This window comes from Pelobates fuscus, chromosome 8, assembly GCF_036172605.1.
Source record: "Pelobates fuscus isolate aPelFus1 chromosome 8, aPelFus1.pri, whole genome shotgun sequence".
In the NCBI taxonomy this organism is placed as follows: Eukaryota; Metazoa; Chordata; class Amphibia; order Anura; family Pelobatidae; genus Pelobates; species Pelobates fuscus.
Genome location: NC_086324.1, coordinates 66531557 through 66558439, shown reverse-complemented (window position 1 = coordinate 66558439; position 26883 = coordinate 66531557). Strand labels below are relative to the sequence as shown.

At 44.7% G+C, this 26883-nt stretch overlaps 1 protein-coding gene across 1 annotated transcript; it reads right to left on the bottom strand.

The window, feature by feature from the left end:
- Positions 1-100: 100 nt before the first annotated feature.
- On the bottom strand, positions 101-26607 carry ATIC (5-aminoimidazole-4-carboxamide ribonucleotide formyltransferase/IMP cyclohydrolase). The gene is made up of 16 exons (XM_063428724.1): positions 26459-26607; positions 22396-22522; positions 20913-20989; positions 16097-16163; positions 14291-14379; positions 11861-12012; positions 9360-9516; positions 8513-8638; positions 7811-7918; positions 4422-4507; positions 3988-4077; positions 1792-1920; positions 1586-1678; positions 1049-1231; positions 639-791; positions 101-288 (listed from the first exon to the last, which is right to left on the bottom strand). The coding sequence occupies exons 1-16, from the start codon at positions 26469-26471 to the stop codon at positions 169-171; spliced, it is 1770 nt and encodes a 589-aa protein (XP_063284794.1). The 5' UTR covers positions 26472-26607; the 3' UTR covers positions 101-168.
- Positions 26608-26883: the final 276 nt, after the last annotated feature.

The window sequence follows — 26883 nt, the reverse complement described above, 5'->3', positions numbered from 1 at the left end:
GCAGTTTCTCTTATTGAAGATCTTCTATACACACACACACACACACACACACAAAAAAAAAAATGAACAGTTGACCTTCTAAAGTTTATTGTACAATGTGAATTGCAACTGTACAAAGGATTTTCATTAGCAAGTACTGGACAAAAAAACCCCAAACATTTCAAAAGGTTAGTGGTGGAACAGACGGAGATTTGTGTGTGCTAGAACAATGCCCAACTCGTCACAAGCATCAATTACGATCTTGTCAGCTGCAGAACCTGCTGGCGAAGCGATGAATTGAACCCCACTCTGTAACAGAAAGTAAATAATGTGAGATACTTACAATTCCAGTGGCTTAATTACAGCAAAACTATGAATTTGTTTGGTACAAAGTCTACAAAAATAAACTTTTTTCTAAAAAGCAATACACTTTATGTATAGTGGAACATAGTGGTTATGGTGCTTAAAGTGACTCATGTTTCCATGGTAGTATACATAAATTAACCAGCTTTTATTTTTGGTTATACTGAAATGTTATAATGCTATAGGAGATTATATATGCCACTGAATGAAAATATACATTTTATAAGAAGGTCATGTTTGGTCTGCTAGGTAAGGATAATGCTTATGATGATTCACGCATCATACACAGAACCAACCTTTTTTGCTCGTTCCACATTATCTCTGAATGGGAAGAAGGCGTCTGAACTGAGGCAGACCCCATTTAATGTAGAGATCCATTGCTTTTTCTCATCTCCAGTCAGCAGTTCTGGTGGATGCTCAAACAGAGCCTGCCACTGCACCAGCTCCTCCTGGTGGCAGAAAACATGCATTATACAAAATGTACAGAAAATAGACATTCCAAATAGGTATTTATTAGTCAAAGCATAGCATTAGCTTTAAAAATATGAGCACTCTAGGATTTATCTACAAGACTGTATTAGAAAAAAAAAAAAGAAACAAGGAACTATAGTTTATAAATACTAAAACACATGTAAGAAGCAATGGAAGATAACAGATCTATTTGCCAATGAACTATACACACATTCACCAATATCCTTTTTCTCACCTGCTCCAGGGTTCCGCTCACATACTGATCAATTGCATTCGAGATCTCTGCCCTCTTCACTCCAGTCTTGAACTTCATGCTTAGGACACGTGGGTGATGTCGCAACCACCAGTTATCAGCTTTGTCCCCAGCTAACCTTGTGCAGTGTATACGGGACTGCTGCCCTGCGCCCATGCCTATCACCTAACAGTTAAAGTAGTGAGAGGAAAAAAAATAAAATACAAAAACCATCAGGAAATCCCTTTTAACCAACATATGTGCGCTTAAATATGTGAAAAATAGCAAAACAGGTCTATAGAGGTTTGCAATTAGAGCTAAAAATATGAATGCCACTTTGTAGAGAACTATTCTAGAATATAGTAGTGAGCTTAAACATTGCATTTTATGGCCATGGACAATTCTCCTTCCCAAAATTTCACGGTTTTATGTAAAACGTGTTTTATTAAGACTATAAAATGCAGTTTCATTACATTATTTGGAGGAAATAAACCTTTTTTTACTTACATATTATATAATATACATTTCCTGCCTTCTCACCTGGCCATCCTTTGCATAACAGACAGAATTAGATTGGGTGTACTTCAGCGCAATTGTAGCTACAATCAGATCTCTAATTGCGGATTCTGGGACCTATACAAGTAAAAATAATAGCAATTAGAGAACAACACGCAATTTATGGAGAGTTCAGATGATTGTTATGGTATGAAGTTGGCATTGCTCTCAGTACACTCTTGGCACCATACCTCTTTTCTGGAGGTCACCACGTTATTAAACAAAGACTTATCGATAACTGCATCATTCCTCTTCTGCTCCAGCTGTAAGCCAAAGATGCTACGGACTTCTGGCCCAACCGGTTCAAACGCAGGGTCCATCTAGAATAGTGAAAAGATTATACACAATTTTTTTTTTTTATCTGCGTCATTACAGACCAATAAAGTTAATTCTTTCCAATTATATATTAGTGCAACATTAATATTTCATCCATCCCATTGATCACTTAAGGTGACCATTTCATTTCGACTATGTGTACCTACAACTAGACTTAATAATCTGGTCTAGTATCAATCTGAGCTTTTATTATGTGGTCCCTAGATCCAACAGGTCCTATTTGAAATTTGTCTAACATGATCCTATCTATGGTGCGTCTTCAATATCTAACAAGACTTTCTCTTCTTGATAAAGAACCTCTTTAATAAGAACGGAGTTTTCATCCCAATAGACTGCCTTAAAATCTGTTTGGACCCTGTGATTTGGGTCTAAACAACACAATACTTAATGTGCCGTTATGAATAATATTGTTCCAGCAATCTAGCTCTATCCCCTTACGAAACATGGGAATTTAAACCCGGTCACCAAGGGTTAATGAACCCACATAAAGGTCCTTTTCGTCTTCCGTTCACAATCTCCGTTACGTCATATGTGGACAACCAATCAGGAACTGCCCTGATCGGACCAATCAAGTGATTTCGTTGCATTTTTAAACTCGGTGCTAATGCACCAATCGTTTCCTCTCTGACGAGCTAGGAGTAGCGAAACGCGCGCGTCAGAGGATTAGGGTGCACTGCACTTTTGGATCCATGGTGTAGTGCACAGATCGGCGACCGCGCTGCTTGATTTAACTTATTTGTAGCCTAGGAATTTTTTATTTTATTTTCGTTTTGCCTGGTTCCAGGATAGATACTTGGGGGGCTGGCATTAGGTGCCCTTGAAGGCACGGGACTCATTATTACGAGGGTCGATAGATTTTGCAATTTGCCAACACACAGTGTGTTACCTTCTATGGACACTTTATAGCCCTGTCTACCGAGACCCTACTTATATTTGTTCCCTCGTCCCCCTCCCCTTGTATCGTCTAGTTTCACATCGTTTACCAAACTATCAGTTCTTCACTGCTGGCAGATGCTGGGTACATTTATCTAGCGCTCTGTACGTCTGTTCAAATATTACCTACTATGTATCACTGAAAGTAACAGTTTCCTTCCCTTTCTTTGTAACTGTTAGTTCAGCTGTTTGCAGGCAGTTACAGGCTATACGGATTTTAGGAAGGAAAATGGAGGCTTCACAGAGTGTACAAAATACCACACTGCTATGTAATTAAGACAGACTACTTAACAAATTACTAAGTCATTAGACTAGTGTTCTACTGTAAACATTACCGACAGTTTCTCTCTATGCAACAGTCGGTATAGCTATTCACAGGCAAACGCCGGTGATATTCATTTAAGCTATTATCTCCGACTGTCTCAAATGCGAGTTTAGGAACTATTTTATTCCTCTCCGGTCTGATGTCGATATTTATCATAACAACAACTTATCAAGGGATTAATGCTGCCGGTCTTTAGAGGATTTATTGCAGCAAACCACTGACATCTGATGAGACAGACTGTGTAAATCAACCATTAAACCACTAGCTCGGTGCTCTTCCCTCTAGTCTGACATTACTACCCATTTGCCACTACTGATAGTAACTTGCTGCCTATATTGGTCTGCATCTATCAATTACTGATCTTGCACCAGATTTTTAATTCACAGTCTTTAGGTGTTCATTTAATAGCACTTATTGGGGTTTCTTTAGTATTGAGTTATATTTAATAAAACTTTATTATTTTTGCTTACTTGACAACAATTGGTCTATTTAGCAGGGTTGCCGTTGGCCATCTTGATATCCCCTGGATGTATATACTCTACACCATACATTAGATACATAATTTCTTGCTCTTTTCATTTTCTATTTGGGGTTACCCCCCACTTTTGTGTGCATCTAATGTGGCTCTACTAGTTAGTTTCTTTTCATAATTCTTTCCAATATTCCACTTGTTTTTGATTGAGTGTAATTTTGTCACCTCTTATTTATGAAATGGTCTCTAGGTCAATGTATAAGATTTAGCGGTTTCCACATAATAAAAACATCCTCGGCTGAAAGTAAAGAGCTCCCTTACCTGAAGGACACAGTAACTCCCATTCTTTTTTTTGGACAAAATTTTGAGAGCTTCCTCATCATAGCCAGGAGCCACAATACCGTCTGAGACCTGATTGAAAACCATACACACATTAAAACCGAACCATTATACAGGTTAACAAAGATGAAGATTGCATGCTGAATGGTTCCAAAGTGGTTCAAAAGGTGGGCTCTTTTACTTCACATGTTTTATATATATAACACTATAATGTATCTTTAACCTTAACCTGAGCCAGAAAGGCAAGTGTCAGCAAGAAGATGGGACATACAAACACAAGCCTCCTGAATTCGCAATTAGAATGCAAGTCATATTACTAACTTGCCAATATAAAGTTATTCATTTTCTATTTGGAGGAGTTGTGAATGACGTAAACCACAAACAAAATACAGAAACCCCTGACACAAGGTACCTACCTCTCGGGAGATTATTTTCGCTGTAATGACATCACACACATCCGAAAGCGCAATAAAATCACCAAAAGAGGACATCCTGTCAGCACCTGGAATTATTATATATTAGCAACACCCAGTACTCCCAAGCAACCAAGCACTGCAGATAAGCCTAAACAGAGGTATCATCTCTGGAAGGCTGCCCACCCTCCCCGCACCACCCCACTGTCATTACCATACTTCTAGATAGTGCAGATCAGCTGATTTTCACAACACAATTAAGTCACTAAACCTCTCTTCACCTGAAATATACACACACTTCATATCTATATAACAAAACACATTTTCTCTAAATAATGTTCTCCCTTCTATTTTCCACTTTCACGCCAACTTCTCTTATTCCTAAAAACCTGTCCCTGGCAACACCATCTTCATTACTTCCACTTTACTCCCCTCCCTATTCATCCCATGCACTCTACATATACCTTTCCAGCATATCTCTAACTGCTCCCAAATCCTCTACATACATACCCTCCTACAAAACTTTCAAATCCTACTACCACCTTCACTTCCTGTCTATCCTCCTGCTCCTAGTAGCTGGTGATCTCTCTCCAAACCCCGGTCCCATCTCAGCAAACCCACCACGTACTAACTCAAGGAACCACACCAATCTCATGTTACTCTTCCTCTAAATCCTCCTTCAATACTGCCCTCTGGAATGCACCCTCTGTTTGCAATATTACAAAATTCACTGCTGTCCACAACCTCTTCATCTCTCATTCCCTAGATTTACTAGCCTTAACAGAAACATGGCTCTCCCCCTCTGACACTGCTACCCCTGCATCTTTGTCGTTTGGTGGTCTTCAACTTACCCACAACCCAGGACACTCTGAATGTAAATGTGGTGTAGGGTTTCTCCCCCCCCCCCCCCCCCCCAGTTCCCCTCACCCTCAACCTCATTTTCAGTTGCATGTACAGCACTGAATTTCTGCAACACAATTCCCTCTCTCTGATCACCACCTCTTACTGTTTGCTCTCGAGTACCCCCTCACCCAACAACCTCAGCCTAACCCTCCTCAACTCAGGAAGAACCTTAATTCTACTGACCTCCAGCAGCTGTCAGTTGATAATAATTCACAACTGCTATCCATTACTTCTCTCTCTCTCCTGTCCCTCACTGGCAATCTCCACATATAACACTTGAACAGTGCAGCCACACTCTAAACATGCACCTCAAGGAGGACACGCCCCCAACTGTGGCATTCTAAATCAACACGCTACTGGCAAAGATGCTCCCGTTGTGTTGAATGCTCTTGGAGGAAGTCTCGCACCCAAGCAGACTTTCTCCATTATAGATTCATACTATGTTCATACAGTGCAGCTCTTGCCCTCACCAAACAGTCACACCCTTCCTCTTTCATTAGTTCATGCTCCCGCAATCCCAGACGTCTCTTTGACACCTTTAATTCCCTTCTCTGCCCTGCTGTGGCCACCCCCCAAACTAACTTTACAGCTGATAGCTTTGCATGCTACTTTACAGACGAGATTGAACAGCTAAGGAAATAATTCTCCCCACATTACCCCTCTTTCTCAACCACACGTAGATCATGCCTTTCCTTCCCTTCAGACTTTCTCCCTGCCTACTGATCAAGAGGTGGCTGTGCTTCTCCTTTCCTCTCGTCCCACCATTTGCCCGCTCGATTCTGTCCCATCTCACCTTATCCGATCTCTTGCCCCTTATCTTGTGCCATCCTTAACACATCTCCAACTGCTCTCTCACTTCTGGCATTGTTCCTACTAACCTTAAACATGCCACGGTAGTACCCATCCTTAAAAAAAAAAAAAAAAAAAAAAAAATCTCTTGACCCATCCTCCCCCTCTAACTATCGTCCCATATCCCTAATGCTTTTTCCTCAAAAGCTTCTGGAAAGACTTGTCTTTACCTGTATGTCCACTTTCAACTCTCCTTGACCCTCTTCAATCTGGCTTCCGCCCTCTCCACTCTCCTGAGACTACTGTTATCAAAGTTACCAACTACCTAATCACAGTCAAATCCAAAGGTCACTACTCTATATTAATTCTTCTTGACCGCTCTGCTACCTTTGACACCGTTGATCATGCTCTCCTTCTTCAAACTCTTCAATCACTCGGTCTCTGTGACTCTCTCCTCTCGTGGTTTTCCTCTCATCTCGCTCATTCAGCATCTACTTTTCTAATGATACCTTCTCCCCACATCCTGTCTTGGTTGGAGTCCCAAAGCGCTGTCCTTGGTCCCCTTCCATCATCTCTTTATACTGCCTCTCTTGGCAAACTTATTACCTCATTTGGATTCCACTACCACCTGTACGCTGATGATATATATATCTCTCTCTCCTCCCCGGACCTCTCCCCTGCCAATTTGCATAGTGTCACTGCTTGCCATTCTTCCATCTCTTACTGGAAGTCCTCCCGATTTCTGAAACTCAATCTCTCTAAAACTGAGCTCCTGGTCTTTCCTCCTCCTAATACTGATCCTCCCCTCATGTTAGTGGTATCCACATAAGTCCATCCTTGCAAGCACAAGGTCTTTGCGTCATACTCCATTCTGGCCTCACATCCAGTATGTTGCAAAATCCTGTAGATTCCATCTTAAAAACATAGCCCGCATTCACCCCTCTCCTAATTGGTCTTCCCAAAAGCCATATTGCCCCGCTACAGTCTGTAATTAATGCTGCCGCCAGACTGGTTTTCCTCTCTAGTCAGTCCTTACGTTGGCTTCCTGTATCCTATAGGAGTCAAATCAAAGTGCCAAGCCATACCAATAAAGCAATGAAAATTTTTAGCCCCTCAGATCTCTTCACAGATCCATAGGTATGCCCCTTCTCGGTCTCTCTGCTCTGCCCGTGACAGTCTCCTGTCCACTGCTGGAACCGGTACGGCCAATTCACACTTGCAGGACTTTTCGCGGGCAGCTCCCTTCCTATGGTATAGCCTGCGTACCGCCATCAGACTCTCCCCTAGTCTTCAATCGTTTAAGAAAAGCCTTAAAACTCATCTCTTTAGGAAAGCTTATGGCCTCCCAGAGTAACCTCTACTTCACATACCTGTCTCTTGCTCTCTCCTAAAGGGCAGCACTTTACCCTCTCCTCCAGCTCTGCTTCACTCCCACCTTATTGGATTGCCATTTCCTGTCCTAAATGTGTTTTATACTCCACCTCCTATAGATTGTAAGCTTGTTTGAGCAGGGTCCTCTTCAACCCATCGTTCCTGTAAGTTTTCTTGTAATTGTCCTATTTATAGTTCAATCCCCCCTCTCATAATATTGTAAAGCGCTACGGAATCTGCTGGCACTATATAAATGGCAATAATATATAGCTAGCAATGCACAGTATAATACAGCAACCATTGATGTTTCATTGTAAAAGTGTCAATACCTCTAGCTCTGGCATATGCTGTTGCCAAAGGGGTAAGCGATGCGTAGAGGTCCTGCACCATGCAGACTTGAGCCTCCTCCTCTGTCAAGGTAACTCCAACAGCAGCACCTATTGGAAGAAAGAGGGAAAAAACAAAACAAAAAAAAACACCTGCAGTCACACTCCGTACCGGCACTTAGAAACATAGAATGTGACGGCAGATAAGAGCCATTCAGCCCATCTAGTCTGCCCAATTTTTTTTTTTCATACTTTCATTAGTCCCTGGCCTTATCTTATAGTTAGGATAGCCTTATGCCTATCCCATGCATGCTTAAACTCCCTCACTGTGTTAACCACTACCACTTCAGCTGGAAGGCTATTCCATGAATCCACCACCCTCTCAGTAAAGTAATACTACCTGATATTTTTAAACCTTTATCCCTCTAATTTAAGACTATGTCCTCTTGTTATGGTAGTTTGTCCTTCGCTTAAATACATAAAGGCAATAATCCATTGGGTACACAGTCTAACAGGCACAATTACTGAACTGTATACATAGAATTAGAGATTAGACTGAAAATTTCAAATCCACTTTGAATTCTCACTTTAGTGAATTGCTCAGTTAATCACAAGCACATTTGTGGGAGGGGGCGGAAGGGAAGGGAAAGATACAGAATACAACAAATAGACTTCACCTCCATCCCACTCCAGTGATATCTTTACCTGCAGGACTAACATGCTTAAAAGACGTTGCTGCAGGTAGCCCCAGGGCATTTTTCAATTCCTTCACCAGTTGCCAGGCATTTAGTGCATCGCAGAGGTTAATGAAACCAGGGGATCCATTCAACACTGCAAAGAGAGCCAGATTAAGTGGAAACAAACATTTTACTTACATATGGCAAGCATTTTAATTTGATCTTCACAGCAGCTAAGGCTAAATTGTAAATCTAAAGGACCATCACATTGTGACTGTCTAACCCAGATTGTGCCACTTTTGTCACAGAGCCACTGTCGCACAAAATTAGTGTAAGTAATGGAACTCCAGTTGCAGTCAAAGCACAATATAGACCTGAATATAAATGTCCTAGCTATATAGTTCTGTTGACTGCATGCACAGCTTGATTTCACCAAAACTTAGACATTCAGGTTTGCATAGTGTTCAAGATGCAGAGGACACTGTGAATGCATTATAATGTCCACTGGTATTACATACACAGATATTCTGTGGTAAGAGTTCTACAACATAATTAAATGAAATAAATTTGAGTGGGGCAAGTTTTGTTAAATACAAGCCAGAGTCTGGAAGAATGCAGTGATGGAACAAAGTACAAACACAGCCGCTAAGATTTTGGTTGCTCTAGTTGGACTTCATCACCCAAGAAAAAAAATAATTAAAAAAAAACAAAAAAACACAAAACTCATGTTCGAATCCCAACTCTATCAAATGTTTTAGGATTCCTCATTAATCCTTACTAGTTACTGTAAAGTTCAAAAATGTCCATAGAAAATATTGTAAGTTTGAATTCAGAAACATATAATTCAGGGCTGTGCATTGAGCAATCTTACACACCTGTAAACGGTAAATGTGACTCTCGGGTGTAGACCTGAGCAGGGACTTGATGGGGGTTTATCCCATAACGGAGAGGGAGCTGAGACAACCCTTTACCATATTGCTTTCGGAAGTAATCAGAGATGGCATCGTCATATTGAGCTGTATGAGTAAAAGCCTGTGGAGGAACATGGGGAGAGGAATAAAATATATAAAATAAAAATCAAATAGACTTCACTCTCCACAGAAATGGCTTACACCGAAAATAGAAGATTATATTAACATTACCAACATTAAAAATAAAAACTTGTTATTCCACTATGTAAGCAACATCCTGTAACATAACAATAGTTATTTTAAAGTCCAATTAATATACAAGACATTTGCACAACTTGATATTTAGAGATACCTATATAGATCTAAATGAGACAAAAATGGGAAACCACTTCGTCTCATGTACATTTTTTGGCAAAATAGAAACAGCAGTGTGTAGCAGCAACTAGTCACGGCTGAAGGGGACAAGTATTATACTTCATATAGATGCCTATGCCGCAAGTGCAGAATTATATATAGAGGATCCCAAGGTCTTGTAGGATCTTCCACAGACCAAGAGGTCGCTTGCAACTGGGTTCCTGATTTACTTGTTAATGTCTGGGGTTTACAACAGTCAGTGCTCATTGCAATAGTCAATAAATTTAAAATACAAATTTCAGATCAGTGTAGATAGCACCCCACAGTATCACTTAAATGCACTCAAGCAGCTTACTTATCGAACATATGATTAAGAGCATCCAAATTATTATTTGATTATTTATATAGCGCCAACAAATTCCGTAGCGCTGTACAATGGGTGGACTAACAGACACATAATTGAGATCAGACAACTGGACGTACAGGAACAGAGGGGGTTGAGGGCCCTGCTCGATGAGCTTACATGCTAGAGGGAGTGGGGTATAGTGACACAAAGGGTTAAAGTAGGGGAATAAAATAGTTGTTAGAGAAGGGTTTATTGAGTGCTTGGTATGTCATTTTTGACAGTTGCAGGAAAGGAGTCATGGGGTGGGGGATGAGAAACCTGCTGACAGTGTAATTGATACACTTTAATGAAGAAGTGAGTTTTCAGAGATATTTTTTGAAGGAGTGGAGGCTGGGTGAAAGTCTGATTGAGGAGGGAAGGGAGCTCCACAGAGGAGGTGCAGCCCTGAAGAAGTCTTGAAGGCGAGCATCAGAGGTCGGGATCCGGGCAGAGGATAGGTGTAGGTCTTGGGCTGAGCGCAGGGGTCTCGACGGGACATACTTGTGTATGAGGGAGGATAGGTATGTTGGAGCAGCATTCTGTAGGGATTTGTAAGCAAGCGCCAGAATTTTGAATTGGGCCCTATATCTAACTGGAAGCCAATGCAGGGACTGACAGAGCGGAGGCGTGGGAGGTGCGACCAGACAGGAAAATAAGCCTCGCAGCCGCATTCATTATAGATTGCAGCGATGCAAGCTGGGAACATGTATGACCGGTGAGAAGGGGATTGCAATAGTCAAGGCGAGAGAGAACAACAGCATGAACCAGTACCTTTGCTGCGTCAGATATGGGCGGACGCGCGCTATGTTCTTTATATATATCCAAATATATAAAGTTATTTTAATTTTGTATTTTTTTTTTTTTTTTAATCCAAGCCATCAGTGGGCCTGTCTGTGCCATTTTAGTAGAAGATCCCCACAAGTGACAGCAAAACGTTATGCCTACATCAGATTACAACTGCATGTATCATTGCTTACTTAAAACAGATATACCAAACACTGCTCTACAAAATAAAATTCACAGGTGCAATTCACAATTTATACATTAAAAAAATGAGATTGTTCATGCATGGCAGAGCTTGCCAAATCCAAGGCACCAGGTTGTCATAGCGACAAAGAATTTCATCCTGGCACCCGAGTGTTTGTCAGACCGAGGGAGCGTAGAGGAAATCCATTGGAAAGCATTGTGAGGCTACTGCGCATGTGCCTATCAACAGCATAGATACATTGACTCAATGCATCTCTAAAGAACAACAGCGCCTCCATGCAGAGTAGGTGAACATAGATGCTCCACATTGTTGCACAAGACAGCAATGTATACACTGCTTATTCTCTGCAAAGGCAGTGGTCACATTCAAAACCCTACAGGGACAGGATTTAGACACCAGGACCACTACATTAAGTTGTAGTGGTTCTGGTGACTAGTGTCCCTTTACAAATTATATTTTTGTCGTTGAAAAATGAAAAACACTTTTTTAAAAAAAAATGGCTCCTAGGTTCCGAATAAATTTCTCAAGCCCTGATGCATGGTATAGATGACCAGTTCGAGTTTAAAATGCACCAAACATGACATTTTACCTTCTAGTGTACTTTTATAAAGATCAATATTTGTGCCAAATGCATGATTGTCAGTGGGTCAATAATTCCTTTATTCCAAAAGATCACCAGTATCCTATTGTCACACTACACGGGCTGAGTGTAATCATTTAACTAGTGAAGACACAAACCTTCAGAGCCAGCTGGCAGCGATTCTCAAGAGTTGTGTCTTTGTTTTCAGATTTCTCCATTTCACCAGCCACACTATCGTAGTCACTGGGGTCACACAGAACCGTGACGCGAGAATGGTTCTTGGCAGCTGCACGCAACAGAGTGACACCACCTGCAGGAGAAGAAAAAAAAAAAAAAGGCGCAGATGAAGAAAGTCAGGAGCCACACATTCTCTAACGCTACATGGTGACCGTTAGTATTAAGAGGTATACACACACCCCTATACTTTTTAATTGTTGGATAGAGTTTCAGCTTAGTGTATGTTCATGAGATTACTAGTCATATTACCCTACCCAAGGGTCTCCTGAATTAGATTGCCAGGTTATAAACTAAAAGATATATATATATATATATATGACATCCATAAATGAGCAAAAATAAAATGTTAGTGTATTAGGTTTAGTGACGTTTTTACGAAGGCCAGTTGCTGTGGAAAGTGGTATTTAGCGGAATCATCCCATCATCACCAGTAGTGACAACACCAACATGAAGCACTGCACCTCTTCCTGTCATTCAGAACCATACGATTTTCCTAATCTGCCATCTGATGTCCCAACACAAAAATCCACTAGCTTTGAGGTGTGGAGTTTAGTTTAAAATCAATGGTTTCCATTTACCATACAGTTCTTTCAGTTCCAATATGTTCAGTAAATAAATTAAATAAAAAATAAATAAATAAAAAAAAAAAAAAAAACACACGGGAGATAAATTTTAAATATATAGTGATTTAATTTTTACGAACAGAACACATACAGCATCTTGACCTCTTTAATGTGGGTAATAAATAAAAAAAAAAAAATATTTGTTAAGGAAAATGTTTTAAATAAAATATTCAGACAAAAGCTATATGAAGACAAAACAGGTACTAGTTTACTTCACTTATATTCCCTACGCCAGACAAAACTAGTCAGCAGAAGAACTGCCACCATCTGGTTGTCATTTCACCTAGCTGTTACCATGAAAAAGGCTTTATCTATGAAGGATCCTGTGGGATGCTCCCTAAACCTCAGTGTTGTACTCTGGCACATGCGCAAGAGAACCACACTGGTGTAGACTCATGACAGATGAAGCACCAGGCGCTTAAGAGGACCCCTTAGATGAGGATGGCAGCAGACAAAGAACAGGTTCAGGTAAGTAAAACACACCTTTCCCTGCACCCCATGGCCATTGCATGCAGAGCAATTGGGGTCTTTGCAAAATATGTAAAGTAGCAAAGTCATGTGTTGCTTTACATCCACACAGATCTTTTCCACTTTTCAATATATATATATATATATATATATATATATATATATATATATATATATATATATATATATATATATCACATCTGGACACCATTTGAAGATCTTTGGGTATATTCACAATACAGCAAACTTAAAAATTCAAGCTAAAAATAGCCAATTTCTGTAACTAGAGCAAAGCAGTAGACTTTTCCCAAAGCAGCAAGTTGTCTAAAACGTTGAATTTGGTTTACAGCAAACAAGTCCCATTGAGTTACACCAGTGTTAACCCCTTAACGACGAGTAACGGACGAGGTCCGTCACTCAGGGGATTGCCTTAACGACGAGTGACAGACCTCGTCTGTCACCCGTTAAAATTAAGCCCAGATCGCCGCAATCGCGGGGTTAATGGTGCTCCGGTCTGCCTCTGTATTAGAGGCAGACCGGGAGCACCGGATCGGGCTGTCCCAGCACATGTGCCCGCTCTGACAGCATGTCAGAGCGAGCACATGTGCTGTGTATACTTACCTTCCGCCTCCCTGCACTTCCGGGTTCACTGTGAAGTGCAGGGAGACGGATCATCAGTGATCCTGCCCCCTGTTGAAAAAAAAATAAAGTTACATTAAAATCCCACCCCCCCTTTACCAATTTTAATAAAAAAAATGAACCCCTTCCCTGCCAATTGATCACTGACTACAGTGATCAATTGGCAGGGATTACATTTTACTATGATCTGATTTTTTTTTTTTAACCCCTGAGGGTTAATTCTCGCAAGGACCTCACTCTCACATGACCGGGGGGGCCCCCAGGAGGACGGACGTGCCGCGGGGGGCTCCCTTGGAGTTCTCCCAACCACGATCGCCAGCGACCGGGTAAGTTAAAAAAAAAACGGAGGACGTACTATTACGCCCGGCGGCGTTTAGAGACGCTTAAAATAGGGCGTAATAGTACACCCTCCAGTCTTAAAGGGTTAAAGACCCACTGGCAGGAGGATATTCTTTCCAGTCCGAAAGCTTGTTGACTCTAGTCCTCAACCTATTGTTCCTCTAACATTTTGAATTTGTCTAATTTTTTGTTAAAATGTCCTTATAATATTGCTGAATAAGTTGGCATTCTAAATGCCAAAAATAATAATGTACAATAACCTAAAGTGACAAATATATTTACCAATATCAATCTGTTCTACAGCTTCCTCCAATGTGACACCAGGTGCAGACACAGTCTTCACAAATGGGTATAGATTGCAAACTACAACCCTGGAAGAAATATGTACACAAAAATAAAGTTTTAGTTACAGCACATGATAGATGAGAATTCTCCTTATTGTACAGTCGTCATGAACAACATGAACAGGCGTTTCTTTATAGAGATTAACATTTTAAATACACATTGTACTAACGGAATTGCTACCAAAATCTTGGGATTAAAAAAGTGTCACTGTACTTTTTTCCTTTTTCTAAATTTAAACTACAAATTGGTGGGCAGGGGCACCAAGATGTGTATTAACCCAATTATGAATTGTTTAAGGCTGTGTTAATGTGTTGAGTGGTCTAAGAGGATTAAATCACATGGTTTAATTAAATCTGCCTACTGATGGTTTGTAAGCAAATAAATCTAATTTCAGCCGCTAGCAGGTGTACAAGATGGATATGATTTGTGTGATGAGACCAATCTTGCCACATTGCATTGGAGGAGCCTGGTTGCCCGCCTGTTGCCTCTGGACTATGGCCCCATGTTAAACATATTTTCCCCTGCAGAAAATCTTGTTGGTGCCTTTCTGCCAAGGTGTTCGGTAAATTCAATGTACCGAACAAACGCACGAATGACTGGACCACCTGGGAGCTGGAGTGTGCCATCAATTGACCTCCCAGAAGCTGTGGTTAACCGCAGCTTAATTGACGAATGCTGGGTGGCCTTTGTTCGTTTTAAAGTCCCGAACGGCCAGCGGTGTTAAGCGCCCAAACTATGGAACTGGAAACGGACACTTATTTCCGCGAACACCGCTGAGCAGTCAGCCTCCTTGCTTCTGCATTCGGTCATTTAACCGAATGCCTGTTCATTCGGTAGTTTAACCGTATGAACAGCATCACCCCAGATAGCCATGCCATGGAGCCTATTCGCATATCGAAAGACTATGGGAAAGACTTTGGCTCCATGGCGATTGAACTGTATGTATGTGATCTGAGTGCAATTCGGTAAATAATGTGCGCTCAGATCTAAGCTATCTGGGGATAGGTAGAATGTATATGTTTTATTAATTATTTGCAACATTGTATATTTTTGTGTGTCTTTTTACTAACATGTGCTCAATGGAGTTTTGCCTCTGTCCTTGGAGATAATTTAATTACTTCCCAATTATCTCCAGAACAGAGGGGAGGGATTGTAATGTACTGTGGGAGTGTTTTAACCCTGTATGCCTGTGATTGGTCATTTTACCATTTGTGTCCCAGTCTTCCATCTGGTCCACTAGGGGAGTGTGCACCAGGTGGAAGACCTGCAAAAATACCGGGCAGGTAGCCCACATTAAACCAGACCACTGCTTAACCCTGCTTTGTCTCGTTCTTGGGGGGGGGAAGGGGGACTTACTGTATACGGATAGAGACGGATTGCTAGGAATGTAAGCTGCTTGGGTGCTTTTCCTATTCGTCTGCTAGCAGCTATTCGTGAGGTTCCAGTTCGGGAGTTTGGAGTGCTATTTTGTATGCAGTTCGGGAGTTTGGAGCATTCCCTGGTATTCAGTTCAGGAGTTTGGTGTTCTGCAGTAGGTGTGCCTGTATCTCTGGAAGGGGGAAGATCTTCTAAGCGGCAGTTTAACCCTTTTATGCCTGGGGGTGCCGTTACAATTTGTCAGTCAACGCAGAAAGCAAGCACACACACACCCCTTCTGAACTTGGCTACTGCGCATTAAAAGTTGAGGCAATAAAACAGCATGCCATCACCCTTCCAACTAAATTAACCAAATTCTTTCAATACCTTACATGGCTGAAACCCAGCCTGGTGAGGTCAGCCTGGTCTTCAGTGCTGCTTCTCGCAAGGATCCCTGAACAAAGAGAAAAAAGGATAAATTTCTGCAATAAATTTAGAATTACCAAAACTGTAAGAATATTGGAACACTTACAACACAGAAAGAAGGAGAAGATAAGGCAAACACTTGGTTGTTGAAGCGAAGCTGCCACAGTTCAGAATTATAATTATTTTTTTTTGAAATCTCAAGTTCCATCACTTTGTATCTCCAGATACATTGTACACATGCTTTTTTTTTTTTTTTATCGTGATATTGCTGGCCCATGCATTCATTCTGTCATAGGAATTTATACACAAAAATATAAAATAGTGACTTACAAAACAAGATTGCAAGATAAAGGGACACTATAGTCACCTAAATTACTTTAGCTTAATGAAGCAGTTTTAGTGTATAGATAATTCCCCTGCAATTTCACTGCTCAATTCACTGTCATTTAGGAGTTAAATCACTTTGTTTCTGTTTATGCAGCCCTAGCCATGATTGACAGAGCCTGCATGGAGAGAAAAAAAAAAAACTGGTTTCACTTTCAAACAGATGTACCGTATATACTCGAGTATAAGCCGACCCGAATATAAGCCAAGGCCCCTAATTTTACCCCAAAAAAACTGGGAAAACGTATTGACTCGAGTATAAGACTAGGGTGGGAAATGCAGCAGCTACTGGTAAATTTCTAAATAAAATTAGATCCTAAAAAAATTATATTAATTGAATATTTATTTACAGTGTGCGGACGAGTGCAGTGCGCGGACGAGTGCGAGTGCAGTGTGTGTGTGTGTGTGTGTGTGTGTGTATGAGTGCAGTGTGTGTGTATGAGTGCAGTGTGTGTGTGTGTGTGTGTGTGTGTGTGTGTGTGTGTGTGTGTATGAGTGCAGTGTGTGTGTGTGTATGAGTGCAGTGTGTGTGCGTATATATTAATTGAATATTTATTTCCAGTGTGTGTATATAATGAGTGCAGTGTGTGTGTGTGTGTGCGAGTGCGAGTGCAGTGTGTGTGCGAGTGCGAGTGCAGTGTGTGTGCGAGTGCGAGTGCAGTGTGTGTGCGAGTGCGAGTGCAGTGTGTGTGCGAGTGCGAGTGCAGTGTGTGTGCGAGTGCGAGTGCAGTGTGTGTGCGAGTGCGAGTGCAGTGTGTGTGCGAGTGCGAGTGCAGTGTGTGTGCGAGTGCGAGTGCAGTGTGTGTGCGAGTGCGAGTGCAGTGTGTGTGCGAGTGCGAGTGCAGTGTGTGTGCGAGTGCAGTGTGTGTGCGCGAGTGCGAGTGCAGTGTGTGTGCGCGAGTGCGAGTGCAGTGTGAATGCGAGTGCGAGTGCAGTGTGAGTGCGAGTGCAGTGTGAGTGCGAGTGCAGTGTGCGTGCGAGTGCGTGCAGTGTGAGTGCGAGTGCGTGCAGTGTGAGTGCGAGTGCGTGCAGTGTGAGTGCGAGTGCGTGCAGTGTGAGTGCGAGTGCGAGTGCGTGCAGTGTGAGTGCGAGTGCGTGCAGTGTGAGTGCGAGTGCGTGCAGTGTGTGTATATGAATGAAGTGTGAGTGTGTGATGCAGTGTGTGATGCAGTGTGTGTTGGTGGGGGTGGGCATTTGATATATTAATTATTATTTTTTTTATATTATTTTTTTATTATTATTATTTATTTAATTATTATTATTATTTTTTTTTTATTATCTTTTTTTTTTCGTCCCCCCTCCCTGCTTGCTAGCTGGCCAGGGAGGGGGGCTCCTTCCCTGGTGGTCCAGTGTCATTGGTAGTTCAGTGGGGGGAGAGGGGTGCTGGCAGAGCTGTACTTACATTTCCTGCAGCTCCTGTCAGCTCCCTCCTCCTCCGCGCGGTCTGTGCAGCTCCCTCTGTCAGCTCCCAGTGTAAGTCTCGCGAGAGCCGCGGCTCTCGCAAGACTTACACTGGGAGCTGACCGAGGTGCTGAATGGACGGCGCGGAGGATGAGAGAGCTGACAGGAGCTGCAGGAAAGGTAAGTACAGCTCTGCCAGCACCCATCTCCCCCCAGTCTGTATTATGGCAATGCAAATTGCCATAATACAGACTCTGACTCGAGTATAAGCCGAGTTGGGGTTTTTCAGCACAAAAAATGTGCTGAAAAACTCGGCTTATACTCGAGTATATACGGTAATTTACCTTAAATAATTTTATCTCAATCTCTAAATTGAACTTTAATCACATACAGGAGGCTATTGCAGGGTCTAGCAAGCTATTAAAGGGAAACTCCAGTGCCTGGAAGACAATCTGTTTTCCTGGCACTGGAGGGTCCCACCGGCCGAGGAGACCTAATGCGCATGCGCAGCAATTCCGCGCATGCGCATTAGCACTCCCCAAAGGAAAGCATTGACAACTAATTTCAATGCTTTCCTATGGGGATTTGAGTGACGCTGGAGGTCCTCACACAGCGAGAGGACGTCCAGCAACACTCTAGCAAGGAAAATCCTTGCTACAAACCAGGAAGTGACCTCTAGTGGCTGTCTAGTAGACAGCCACTAGAGGTGGAGTTAACCCTGCAAGGTAATTATTGCAGTTTATAATAAACTGCAATAATTACACTTGTAGGGTTAGGAGTAGTGGGAGTTGGCACCCAGACCACTCCAATGAGCAGAAGTGGTCTGGGTGCCTGGAGTGTCCCTTTAACATAGCAGGGGGATAAGAAAGTCTTAATTAAACAGAACTTGCAATAAAGAAAGCCTAAATAGGGCTCTCTTTACAGGAAGTGTTTATGGAAGGCTGTGCAAGTCACATGCAGGGAGGTGTGACTAGGGTTCATAAACAAAGGGATTTAACTCCTAAATGGCAGAGGATTGAGCAGTGAGGCTGCAGGGGCATGTTTTATACAGCAAAACTGCTTCATTAAGCTAAAGTTGTCCAGGTGACTAGAGTGTCCCTTTAAGGCAAAAAGATTATTTTGAAAGATTTGATCACTAAGTTATAATCACAGATTGCAGTTTTTTTGTTTTGAATTCACTACAATTTAGTGCTGAGAAAGGGTTTGACAAGTGTGAGGAGTCACATGATGACCAAGAAATGGGAATTGGCATCTCATTGCTTCTTCAAATATCTCAACAACTCTAGAGCTTAAAAAAGCCCAACACAAAACGAGAGAGACAGAGACTTTTTTTACTCAAAGGCTTCACTTCAAGTTACACATTATGCTGCCCAATCTAATACAATACCCCCACTCTAATTTAACACACTGCCCTGCCCTTCCCCCACCCCCAATTTGATACACTATACTACAGGAAGCCCCTCTTCCCCATCTTAAGCGGACTTCTAGTCTAGCCCTGCACTATCGTCTCAAGCAAGCCACACACTCCTCTGGCACTGAGAGCAGCAGGGAAGGGGGAGTGGTAAGCCTGCTCTGCACGCAGCCAGCCACAATGCACAGCGTAGCGCCGTCGCCAGATATGATTCCGTACCCTGGATGTGCATATCAGGCAGCCAGCGTGGAAGAGTGCTTTGTGCTCTTGCAGCTGCCAACGTGTCCCAGGAGCACACGGTCGGCAACGGCCTGTGAGAGGGCTTCAACACAAACCAGCCCTCCAACACTCTGGTAACCCATTTCATCCCTGGGCCGCAAAGATACCCATTGTGGGCCGCATGCTTGCTGTACAGTGTCAGGCACAGTTCACGCACAGCTATGCATCCGTACTCTTGGGAAATCACCCCCTGCAGGGTCAGATGTGATTTTTTTTTTCTGCCCTTGAATGTATATAGGCTTCCTGCCTTTCTAGCACTGTAAGGGTTGAACAGTAGGGTACTGGCTAATTTAAACTCTCTGCTGATCTGCTCCTCCTATTAAGCCAAACACAACCCTAACAAAGTGACTGAGCATTTTTTGGGCATCAGTGCCCAACATTATACAGGAAACCAGTTTATTGATCTTAAAAGTACCAACATAAAATAAAGATTTAATGGAAAAAGTTTTGCCAAACTTTTGCCTCAAAACCTTAATGACTTGGAGAGGATCTGCAAAGAAGAGTGAGACAAAATCCCTCTTGAGATGTGTACAAACCTGGTGGCCAACTAGAAGAAATGTCTGACCTCTGATTGCCAACAAGGGTTTTGCCACCAAGTACTAAATTGAAGGGGTTAAATAAATACCCTTTTCACTTATTGACATGCAAATCAATTTATAACTTTGATATGCGTTTTTCTGGATTTGTTTTGTTAACTCAATTGGTTCTAAATCCAATAAATTCAGGATTATTTACTGAAGTGAAAATATTTGAGAATTTAAAGTGAATTACAAATTTTGTGCCAGAGTAGCCAAACTGAAAGCATAGTTTACTTGGAAAATTCACTTTTAAGTTTGACATTTTCTTTGAATTCCCCAAAATTCTCACTTTAGTTGATAACCATGTGAGATTAGTAGGGTCATTCACTAAAGTGAAAATTCTAAGTAAATTTCAAATTCAAGGTTAACGTAACCAAAATGTTAATATTCTCTAAGTCAGCCATGATTCAGTTTGGCTTCTTTGGTCTGAAGTTCAAATTCACCTTGAATCACTTTAATGGATAATCCTGTAGATGAGAATTCAGAAGCTCTTATTGGAGGTTATTCATAAGACAATGCTGCCTCAGAAGCGTTTGAGCTGCGTTCATACATTTGATAAGGACGTCTCTCTGATTTGAGGGGGCATGGCCAAGCAAGCAGGCTTATGGTAGAATACTTTGTAAACCAAGTATTTGAGCAGGCAAAAAAAAAAAAAAACACAACAACACATGACTTGAGGCCAAAATCTATAAAAAGAAATAAGAAATGAAATAAATGGTCTTACCTGCATGAACTGCTGGGTGCAGAGTCTTCACACGCCCACCCAACATCTCAGGGAATCCTGTAAGCTCAGATACATCTCTGAAACAAAGTGGCAGAGTTCAAATGGTGGAACACACAAAAATAATAATCTTTAGGTTCACCTAGTGATGTTGAAAGATAATGCAAGAAAATATACTATATAACAAGGTTTACAACATAAAATTGGTAATTTACCCTTTGGTTTTAGTAGTAGATTGTAAGAAGATTCCTCTTATCTTCCATAAAAATATACAATCTATATGAATAAAAGAATGCAAATAGTATAAAACTGTATAACACCAGAAAAGAGAGGGTAATTATTGCACTTACAAAAGTTACAATTGATTGTAGGCATATAAAACTGTTTAAAAAGGTTTATATTGTTACACTATGTGCTGGTCTCTTTTCCTTTCCATCTATGCACTGAATGAGAGAAAAGAAAATAAGGTCATATACGCTAAATGCTTTCTACGTGCCTACAATCAATTGTAACTTTGTAAGTGCAGTAATTACCCTCTCTTTTCTGGTGTTATACTATTTGTGTTTTTATTCCTATAGAATAGATTGTATATTCTTATGTTCCAATCTACCAAGCAAATTTTAAAAAGCTCACATGGGAGACAATAAATCTGTCTTGGGTTGGAGGATGCCAAGGCGGCATGAGAATTGCCAATGTGGTTGGCATTCTGTTATTTTCACCAGATATTCTCCATTCGGACAAAATCTGGTATTTTGTGAATAGCACCTTTACATTGTTTGGATGTGAGCACTGATTTTACCTTAACACTCGCATGAGCTTCCATAAGGTGGTGGCAAGCACAACATAGATCCTAGATTGGTTTGGCTACTTTGGGATGGTGTCAGAACACAGCTGGCACCATAAACACTACAGCTGACTACGGAAGTTATGGTGCTTGGAGGGTTCCTTTAAGCTGTAGAGTTTACAGTCTACACAATAAGAGCACTCCCTGGATTCCAAAATCAAAATAGTATAATGTGTTGCACAAAAAAAAATAAAAAAATATATATATATATATATCTATCAACGTTTCGACCTGTCTTTATCAAGATAGCATTCAGTTCATTTTTTTCTTACAACACATAATATTGATTTTTGAATTCAGTGAGTGCTCACATTTTTACAGGTTATCCTGTATACCAGCACAGTCAATTTTGATGGTTTGTTCTTGTAACTTCTTATAGCCACAGGGAGAGGAAGAGATTAACTCAGCATGGCTATAAGAAGTTACAAGAGCAAACCATCAAAACTGTGCTGGTATACAGGATAACCTGGATTTGTCAAGCCCTAAAGCAAAGCTAAAAATTATTTGAGATAATTTATTAAGGAGAAATCATTTATGAACCAGATCTGACCTAATAGGGATACACAATTCAACATCTGTTTTCTTTTTATTTACGCTATGGGATATATTTTTGAAATGATAAACCATTCCTCTTGTTCATACCTGACAGTAAGTCCTGAATCACGCAGGCATTTTGCAGTACCACCGGAGGCGACCAGTGACAGACCAATGGCACTCAAGCGCTGTGCAAACTCAACAAGCCCAGATTTATCAGAAACACTGAAGAGAGCTGTTACAAAAAAGCATCAATATCAGAGTTTAAAAACGTGTGTGTTATTTGTAAATATAATGTACATATACAATTAGCAATAAAAAACAAAACAAAAAAAAACCATGCAAATATTTGGAAATTAATAAAAAAAAAAATATATAAAATAGAGATGCATTTTCAGAATTAAACATAAGATTTTAATTAAGATGTAAATGGTATATTTAATATACTTTGGCTGTCTCTGACGAGTCACTAATAAATTGGGGCCAAATTCAATCACCATTAAACCCAGCTGACTGTTCCTTCAAACTGAGCTCTACTCCCAATTTTTAACCACCACAGCCAGTGAGCTAATTGTAATGATCATCCTCTAGACCAGAAGTGCCCAAAAGGTAGAGCCCCAGATTTTGTAGAACTACAGCACCCATGATGCGTTGACGTTCTAAAGCATTCTAAGTGGGAGTTGTAGTTTTACAAAAATCTTGAGATCAACCTTTTGGGCACCCCTGCTCTAGACCTTAAAAACTCATTTGAGCTGGGTCCTCATCAATCTATTGTACTTGTAACATTTTTGTAATAGTCTCATTATTAAAATTTCCCAATTTTTCCTGTATTGTTATAAGTGCTGCAGAATAAGTTGACTCCACCCAACTGCGAAAAATAATAAGAATAATAAACTGAAGACTCCCGAATTGCACCGGAACCACCATAATGAACATGAGTGGATGTGGTGTTTCAGGGTCTTCCCATTGTCCTCTGCTGACACCAAGATGCAATCAGTCATCACATGATTTGCTGTATCCGGTCATGGTCGCCTGATATAATTCAATTAAAAGGCATGTGCCTATAATTATTTGATTTGTTTCCATTTGCCTAGAGGAGCGTGTAAGGAGGAAGTGGCATTCCACACAGGCTAGAACAGAATATTATCACAAATGTCATTGCAAGAAGCACATACGATTTTACATACAGGAAAGAAGTGGATTTTTTTAGAATTTGCAATAGAGCAAGGGGGAGACTGTGCAGGGCAACAGGAGCCAGGGGTCTGCCCCAGGGGGTGGGGGAGGCTGTGCAGGGCAACAGGAGCCAGGGGTCTGCCCCAGGGGGTGGGGGAGGCTGTGCAGGGCAACAGGAGCCAGGGGTCTGCCCCAGGGGGTGGGGGAGGCTGTGCAGGGCAACAGGAGCCAGGGGTCTGCCCCAGGGGGTGGGTGGGGGAGGCTGTGCAGGGCAACAGGAGCCAGGGGTCTGCCCCAGGGGGAGGGTGGGGGAGGCTGTGCAGGGCAACAGGAGCCAGGGGTCTGCCCCAGGGGGTGGGGTGGGGGGGCTGTGCAGGGCAACAGGAGCCAGGGGTCTGCCCCAGGGGGTGGGGGGGCTGTGCAGGGCAACAGGAGCCAGGGGTCTGCCCCAGGGGGTGGGGGGGCTGTGCAGGGCAACAGGAGCCAGGGGTCTGCCCCAGGGGGTGGGGGGGCTGTGCAGGGCAACAGGAGCCAGGGGTCTGCCCCAGGGGGTGGGGGGCTGTGCAGGGCAACAGGAGCCAGGGGTCTGCCCCAGGGGGTGGGGGGGGCTGTGCAGGGCAACAGGAGCCAGGGGTCTGCCCCAGGGGATTGGGGATTGGGGGGGGGGGGGGGGGCTGTGCAGGGCAACAGGAGCCAGGGGTCTGCCCCAGGGGATTGGGGGGGGGGGGGGCTGTGCAGGGCAACAGGAGCCAGGGGTCTGCCCCAGGGGGTGGGGGGGCTGTGCAGGCCAACAGGAGCCAGGGGTCTGCCCCAGGGGGTGGGGGGCTGTGCAGGGCAACAGGAGCCAGGGGTCTGCCCCAGGGGGTGGGGGGCTGTGCAGGGCAACAGGAGCCAGGGGTCTGCCCCAGGGGGTGGGGGGGGCTGTGCAGGGCAACAGGAGCCAGGGGTCTGCCCCAGGGGGTGGGGTGGGGGGGCTGTGCAGGGCAACAGGAGCCAGGGGTCTGCCCCAGGGGGTGGGGTGGGGGGGCTGTGCAGGGCAACAGGAGCCAGGGGTCTGCCCCAGGGGGTGGGGTGGGGGGGCTGTGCAGGGCAACAGGAGCCAGGGGTCTGCCCCAGGGGGTGGGGTGGGGGGGCTGTGCAGGGCAACAGGAGCCAGGGGTCTGCCCCAGGGGGTGGGGTGGGGGGGCTGTGCAGGGCAACAGGAGCCAGGGGTCTGCCCCAGGGGGTGGGGGGCTGTGCAGGGCAACAGGAGCCAGGGGTCTGCCCCAGGGGGTGGGGGGCTGTGCAGGGCAACAGGAGCCAGGGGTCTGCCCCAGGGGGTGGGGGGCTGTGCAGGGCAACAGGAGCCAGGGGTCTGCCCCAGGGGGTGGGGGGCTGTGCAGGGCAACAGGAGCCAGGGGTCTGCCCCAGGGGGTGGGGGGCTGTGCAGGGCAACAGGAGCCAGGGGTCTGCCCCAGGGGGTGGGGGGGCTGTGCAGGGCAACAGGAGCCAGGGGTCTGCCCCAGGGGATTGGGGGGGGGAGGCTGTGCAGGGCAACAGGAGCCAGGGGTCTGCCCCAGGGGGTGGGGGGCTGTGCAGGGCAACAGGAGCCAGGGGTCTGCCCCAGGGGGTGGGGGGGCTGTGCAGGCCAACAGGAGCCAGGGGTCTGCCCCAGGGGGTGGGGGGGTGGGGGGCTGTGCAGGGCAACAGGAGCCAGGGGTCTGCCCCAGGGGGTGGGGGGCTGTGCAGGGCAACAGGAGCCAGGGGTCTGCCCCAGGGGGTGGGGGGGGCTGTGCAGGGCAACAGGAGCCAGGGGTCTGCCCCAGGGGATTGGGGGGGGGGGCTGTGCAGGGCAACAGGAGCCAGGGGTCTGCCCCAGGGGGTGGGGGGGGGGGGCTGTGCAGGGCAACAGGAGCCAGGGGTCTGCCCCAGGGGGTGGGGGGGGGGGCTGTGCAGGGCAACAGGAGCCAGGGGTCTGCCCCAGGGGGTGGGGGGGCTGTGCAGGGCAACAGGAGCCAGGGGTCTGCCCCAGGGGGTGGGGGGGCTGTGCAGGGCAACAGGAGCCAGGGGTCTGCCCCAGGGGGTGGGGGGGCTGTGCAGGGCAACAGGAGCCAGGGGTCTGCCCCAGGGGGTGGGGGGGCTGTGCAGGGCAACAGGAGCCAGGGGTCTGCCCCAGGGGGTGGGGGGGCTGTGCAGGGCAACAGGAGCCAGGGGTCTGCCCCAGGGGGTGGGGGGCTGTGCAGGGCAACAGGAGCCAGGGGTCTGCCCCAGGGGGTGGGGGGGGGGCTGTGCAGGGCAACAGGAGCCAGGGGTCTGCCCCAGGGGGTGGGGGGCTGTGCAGGGCAACAGGAGCCAGGGGTCTGCCCAGGGGGTGGGGGGGGCTGTGCAGGGCAACAGGAGCCAGGGGTCTGCCCCAGGGGGTGGGGGGGCTGTGCAGGGCAACAGGAGCCAGGGGTCTGCCCCAGGGGGTGGGGGGCCTGTGCAGGGCAACAGGAGCCAGGGGTCTGCCCCAGGGGGTGGGGGGCCTGTGCAGAGCAACAGGAGCCAGGGGTCTGCCCCAGGGGGTGGGGGGCCTGTGCAGAGCAACAGGAGCCAGGGGTCTGCCCCAGGGGGTGGGGGGCCTGTGCAGGGCAACAGGAGCCAGGGGTCTGCCCCAGGGGGTGGGGGGGGCCTGTGCAGGGCAACAGGAGCCAGGGGTCTGCCCCAGGGGGTGGGGGGCTGTGCAGGGCAACAGGAGCCAGGGATCTGCCCCAGGGGGTGGGGGGGCTGTGCAGGGCAACAGGAGTCAGGGGTCTGCCCCAGGGGGTGAGGGGGCTGTGCAGTGCAACAGGAGCCAGGGGTCTGCCCCAGGGGGTGAGGGGGCTGTGCAGTGCAACAGGAGCCAGGGGTCTGCCCCAGATGGGTAGGGGACTGTGCAGGGCAACGGAGCCAGGGGTCTGCCCTAGGCAACAGGAATATGACTGGGATGCAGTGAGGTAAAGCAAACATGCTGCACAGAAAATGATGTATAGATCCTTACCTAACTCCGCCATGACTCCCTGTGTTAGACAGGCCGCTAGAGGAACTTCACGTGGGAGCCAGCAGGCTGGGTTTCTAGACACGGCAGGCGGGGCCAGGTTTTGTGTACAGGAGGTGAGAAGGGGAGTCACAACCAGAGGACCAATAGAGAGCGGCGCTGGCAGAGACTGACAGCTGGTGGGCGGAGCTTAGTGTCAGAGCATGAGCCAGGCTGTAAGATGGCAGGGCTGTGATTGAAAAAAATGAAAGTTATCTTAAATATTTTTTGTTTAGATTTGTAATTTTTGCACTAATATGTGACGTGTTATGAACGCCCTGCTCCTTGTACTGCTCTGTGCATTTTTTTTTTTAACTTAATGTACTGTAAAAACCCTCAATAAACAATATTCATGGTGGAGGAAAATTGCCAAATTTTGAGCATAGCTA

Excerpts from the sequence above, each read along its gene's own strand:
- ATIC (XM_063428724.1), bottom strand. Across the intron at positions 1,921-3,987 it reads GGAGTTACTGTGTCCTTCAG|ATGGACCCTGCGTTTGAACC; the intron begins GTAAGGGAGCTC and ends TCACTATTCTAG. Across the intron at positions 1,679-1,791 it reads TGGTGACCTCCAGAAAAGAG|GTCCCAGAATCCGCAATTAG; the intron begins GTATGGTGCCAA and ends TTACTTGTATAG.